Source organism: Callospermophilus lateralis, chromosome 11 (assembly GCF_048772815.1).
Source record: "Callospermophilus lateralis isolate mCalLat2 chromosome 11, mCalLat2.hap1, whole genome shotgun sequence".
NCBI classification, from domain to species: domain Eukaryota; kingdom Metazoa; phylum Chordata; class Mammalia; order Rodentia; family Sciuridae; genus Callospermophilus; species Callospermophilus lateralis.
The window spans coordinates 1,132,219-1,136,740 of NC_135315.1; the positions used below are offsets into that span (position 1 = coordinate 1,132,219).

Genomic DNA, 4,522 nt, shown 5'->3' on the forward strand with positions numbered 1-4,522 from the left:
TCGGGGGCCCCTAGGCATGGGCGTCAAGCAGGCCGGGGGCCGCTGGGAGGCCCGAGCCCAGAGGTGCTGCGCGGCCTCCAGAGGGCCGAACCCCGCGACGCGGGGCCACGACGGCCATCCCCGCGGCCCGGAGGCGGAGGCCAGGCAGCTCACCGAGGCCGACTCTACAATAACACAAACAGGGCTGGGGTGCGGCTCCGTGACGGGGTGCCCGAGTTCAACCCGGCACCTAAAAAGGGAGGGCCGAACTCCCTCCAGCTGACCCTAGGTGGGCGTGGGACAAAGGGACAGAGTCGCGGGCACCGCAGCCAAGGTACAGAACGGGCCGAGAATGCGGGCCCTGAGCGCAGGGTCGCGCCCATTCAAGGCGAGCCGGGCAGGGCGGGAAAGCGCTGCTCTCAACCGACACCGCCCACGCGAGACGCGACCGCGAAGCCGACGCAAGATGGCGGTCGCACAGCCTTTTGCGCACGCGCGCCGGCCCCGCCCGCGGGAGCGGAAGTCGCGTGACCCCGGAAGTAGCCGTCCGGGCGGCGGGCGGCCGACGACGTTCGTCATTTGCTGCGGGAGGGAGCGCTAGCGCGGCGGTCGAGCCTCCGGTGAGTGGCCGGCGGCGCGCGGCGCGGCGAGGGGAGGGGCTGCCTTTGTGCCGCCGCCTGGCCCGCGCAGTCTCGCGGGCGGCGGCAATGCGGCGGCGGCGGCCTCCCGGCGGGCGGGGCGGGTCAGGGGCGCTGCGCAGGCCCCGCCTGTGCGGGCGCCTCTCTTCGGGCCGCGGCGCGGAGGCTGGGGTCGGGACGCCCCCAGGGCTGCACGCCGGTCCTCCGGGGTGGGCGCCTGCCGCCTGCTGCCGACGCCAGGCCGCGCCCCGCCCCGCCCCGCCGGGATTGCAGGCCCTGCGGAAGCGCGGGCCGCGCCCAGGGATGCTATCGCCTGTGGCCACGTTCGGGCGGCGTCCTGCAGCGCGCTTGCGGGAAGCGGTGGCGTGGATGGGCTCACGGGCCACCCCCGCCTCGCGAGTCCCGACGGCCCTGTATTCCCGCGTTTAGGCCCCTCCCTGGGCCCGAGGAGGGAGGCGCTGGCCGCGCCCGGCGGGCTGCGCCCCGACCCCTCCGCACCCCCTCGGAGAATGCCGAGTGGGATTCCGGATGTTCTTAGAGCCCCTGGGGGCTGATCGGTGCCCAGGCCCAAGGAGGCTCATCTGCGCCAGCACTGTCGCTGCTTGGTTGGCGCCGCCCTAGGCGGCTGCTCCACTTGTCCGAGGGTCCTGAGAAGACGGATCCTGCAGCAGTCCCAAGTTGTAGCCAGGAATGGGGACGGCCTCGTGCCTCTTGGGGCCTGTGAGATTCGGAGGGCCCAGACATCCTAGCTGTAGCACAGCACATGTCTGCCTGCACGTGGCTCCGACAGGGAGCTTCCCTCTTCAGGGCTCTCAGCCCCAGGGCTCAGTAGGGATCCCTTGGGTGAAGGCCTGGAACTTAGAGGCACAGCAGACAGTAGGGGTTTAGTGTTGGCCCTCCAGTTGGGTCTGGGGTCGGTGCCTCTGCTGGGGAAGGAAAGATGTGCCTTCATCTCCCCGAGAAGCAGCCTGCGTTCCCATTTAGTCTCCTACTTGGAGTGGGGTCCTTTCAGAATGCCCCCCTGAGGCCGGAGGGGTAGGTGGCTGGTGAGTCTGAGGGAGCGGCCCCTGCTATTCAGACTCACCAGCCACCCCTTGTCCTGCTTCCTGCACTCTGAGGCCTGGTACTGTCCAGGCTGTTGTAATCCTGCCTACCCACAGGTGTCCCATACCCAAGCTAGAGGTGAACATGGCAGAACAGGAACCCACAGCCGAGCAGCTGGCCCAGATTGCAGCTGAGAATGAGGAAGACGAACACTCAGTGAACTACAAACCCCCGGCCCAGAAGAGCATCCAGGAGATCCAGGAGCTGGACAAGGATGATGAGAGCCTGCGCAAGTACAAGGAAGCCCTGCTGGGCCGCGTGGCTGTCTCTGCTGGTGAGTAGCCCCTTGGAGTAGGGACAGAGTGGGGGCCCATCAGAGCAGCAGCTCTCCTGCAAGGACACCTGTCGCTCGGCTTAAGCCTCTGCTTCACTCCATTGCCTGCCTGTCTGCTGAAGGAGGAAGACCTAGTGGGTGGGAGTGGGGCTCCAACTTGCTGTCTTTCCCCAGACCCCAATGTCCCCAACGTCATCGTGACTCGCCTGACCCTGGTGTGTAGCACTGCGCCAGGCCCCCTGGAGCTGGACCTGACAGGTGAGAGGAGGAAGGGGACATTGAGGTCCCTGGGTGGGGCTGGCTGACACCCTGCTGCTGCCCCTAAAAATAATTTCCTGTAGCACAGGGGCCCTCTGGTGGGGCATGCAGGAAGTGCAGCTAGGTGCTACTGGAGGTTTTGCTTTGTGTTGGGGGGAGGAGATGGGAGGGGGTGGGGGTGAGGGAGCTGGACAGTCAGCTGAGCCTCTTCCTCAACACAGGTGATCTGGAGAGTTTCAAGAAGCAGTCCTTTGTGCTGAAGGAGGGTGTGGAATACCGGATAAAAATTTCCTTCAGGGTAAGACCAGGACTTGGGGAGGCACTGGGGGAGTATGGCTGGAGAACCTGGCTGACCTCGCCCTGGGTTCCTACAGGTGAACAGAGAGATCGTGTCAGGCATGAAGTACATCCAGCACACATACAGGAAAGGTGTCAAGAGTGAGTAAGGGGCCAGGTGTTGTGGTGCTCATCTTTAATCTTGGTAACTTAGGAGGCAGGAGCAGGAGGATCACAAGTTTGAGGCCAGCCTCAGAAACTTAGCAAGACCCTGCCTCAGAATACTTTAAAAAGATCTGGGGGTGTAGCTCAGTGCCTCTGGGACCAATCCCCAAGACTTGGTGGGGCATGTAAGAGCGGGCAGCTGTGGCCTTCCCCAGAGGGCCATTGGCACTGGTGACCGTACCCTTTCTTGTGTTCTGCAGTTGACAAAACTGACTACATGGTGGGGAGCTATGGACCCAGGGCAGAGGAGTACGAGTTCCTGACGCCCATGGAGGAAGCACCCAAGGGCATGCTGGCTCGTGGCAGTTACAACATCAAGTCCCGCTTTACAGATGACGACAAGACTGACCATCTGTCATGGGAGTGGAATCTCACCATTAAAAAGGAGTGGAAGGACTGAGCCCCTGCCAGGAGGCAGGCAGGGCAGACGGACAGACGGACGTGTCCCACCCCACTCCCCTCCCCATCCCAAACCAAAGTGCTGACAGGGCCCCTTCCCTGCCACCATCCCACCTGGCCCACAGGAAGCTCCTCAACCCTCCCTCTCCCACCCTCCCGCCTGCAGGCCCTTGTGGTCTCTAGTGTCATGTTGCTGCTTCTACCTGTGCACGGGTGGGGGGGCATCCAGCCCAGGCCACTGCCCCCTCTGTGTCTTGCCAGGTTCTTTCTGCCTGTCCTACCCCAGATTCTGGCTTTTAGGGAGTGGAGCGCTGTCCAGGTGCTCAGCCCACTTTGTCTCTGCCCAGTTGAACTGGGGTACATAGTGTAAGCCCCTGCCAGCTGGCCTCTGCCCCACCACTCCCTGGCCACTTCATCCATTGCTGTCAGTCACCGTCTAACCATGATGCCTTAACATGTGGAACGTGTATTGGGGGGCCTTCACTAACTCTTAACTCCCCCTGTCTGCATGAGCATGTGGTCTCCCCTGTCCCTGCCCTGTTTGTGATCTTGGTGACCCGGGGAGGCCTGGGGTGTGCTGCTGCCCAGCCTGCCAGGGCCTAGGAAGCCCCTTCCCCTATCTGGGCTAGGGTTTGAGGTGATGCCAGCAGTTTGGGGAGGGCCAAATTGCCAAACTCCATGCCTCCAGCCCTATCTGGGAGGCAGGCATGCTCACACCTCTGCCTTCTCTGACCCAGGAGGCACTGCTCAGAGCCCTTGAGGGATAAAGCCAGCGGCAGAGCCTTACTTGTCCCACCTGGGCCCTGTGGCCTGAAACCTTGTGCCTGGCCTGTCAGTATTTATTGCCTCCATTTGTGCCGTCCTCTGGGCTGGCTTGCCTGCTGCCTCTGCCCCAGCTCTCAGTGCCACCATCCTGGGCAGGCCCTCCTTGGACCCAGCCAGGACAAAAGTGGGACCAAGCGCACACAACTGTTGGGAGCTGTCTCCTGTACCTCCCCTCCCTGTCCCCGTGTGGTGTCTGCCAGGCCCAGGCTTCGACAGGCAGAGGAGCCTGCCCTGCTTCTCTTCCAAACAGGAAATAAACACCCTTGAAGGAGACCGGATTTGGTGCTTGGGGTTGCCTGGGGTTGCTGAAATTTTGTGATCCTAGCAGAGGTGAAGCAGAGGCCCACAATCCCTTGTTAGGGGTTGAGGTCCACAACTCCCAACCTTGTGGGGGGCAAAGCTGCTAACTCTAGTGAGAAACACAGAATTCCCCTTCTATCATATCACCAAGCACCATAAATCCAGAATCTCTAAGAAAGCCAAGTGGTGGGTAGCCTACCATGTATTTTGCTAACATAGTGGTAGCTTTCCCTCCATTTTCCAC

The 4,522-nt window shown here is 62.6% G+C and overlaps 1 protein-coding gene across 1 annotated transcript; it reads left to right on the forward strand.

The window, feature by feature from the left end:
* Nucleotides 1–506: 506 nt before the first annotated feature.
* On the forward strand, nt 507–3,305 carry Arhgdia (Rho GDP dissociation inhibitor alpha). The gene is made up of 6 exons (XM_077110571.1): nt 507–599; nt 1,778–1,995; nt 2,170–2,253; nt 2,475–2,551; nt 2,628–2,691; nt 2,955–3,305. Exons 2-6 carry the CDS (start codon nt 1,806–1,808, stop codon nt 3,152–3,154), a joined length of 615 nt encoding a protein of 204 aa, XP_076966686.1. The 5' UTR covers nt 507–599; nt 1,778–1,805; the 3' UTR covers nt 3,155–3,305.
* The last annotated feature ends 1,217 nt before the right edge of the window (nt 3,306–4,522 follow it).

Bases quoted from the DNA above. Each gene is read 5' to 3' on its own strand.
- Arhgdia (XM_077110571.1), top strand. From the start codon at position 1,806: ATGGCAGAACAGGAACCCACAGCCGAGCAGCTGGCCCAGATTGCAGCT. The intron at 2,254-2,474 runs GTGAGAGGAGGA...TCCTCAACACAG, and splicing joins CCTGGAGCTGGACCTGACAG to GTGATCTGGAGAGTTTCAAG. The intron at 2,552-2,627 runs GTAAGACCAGGA...GGGTTCCTACAG, and splicing joins GGATAAAAATTTCCTTCAGG to GTGAACAGAGAGATCGTGTC.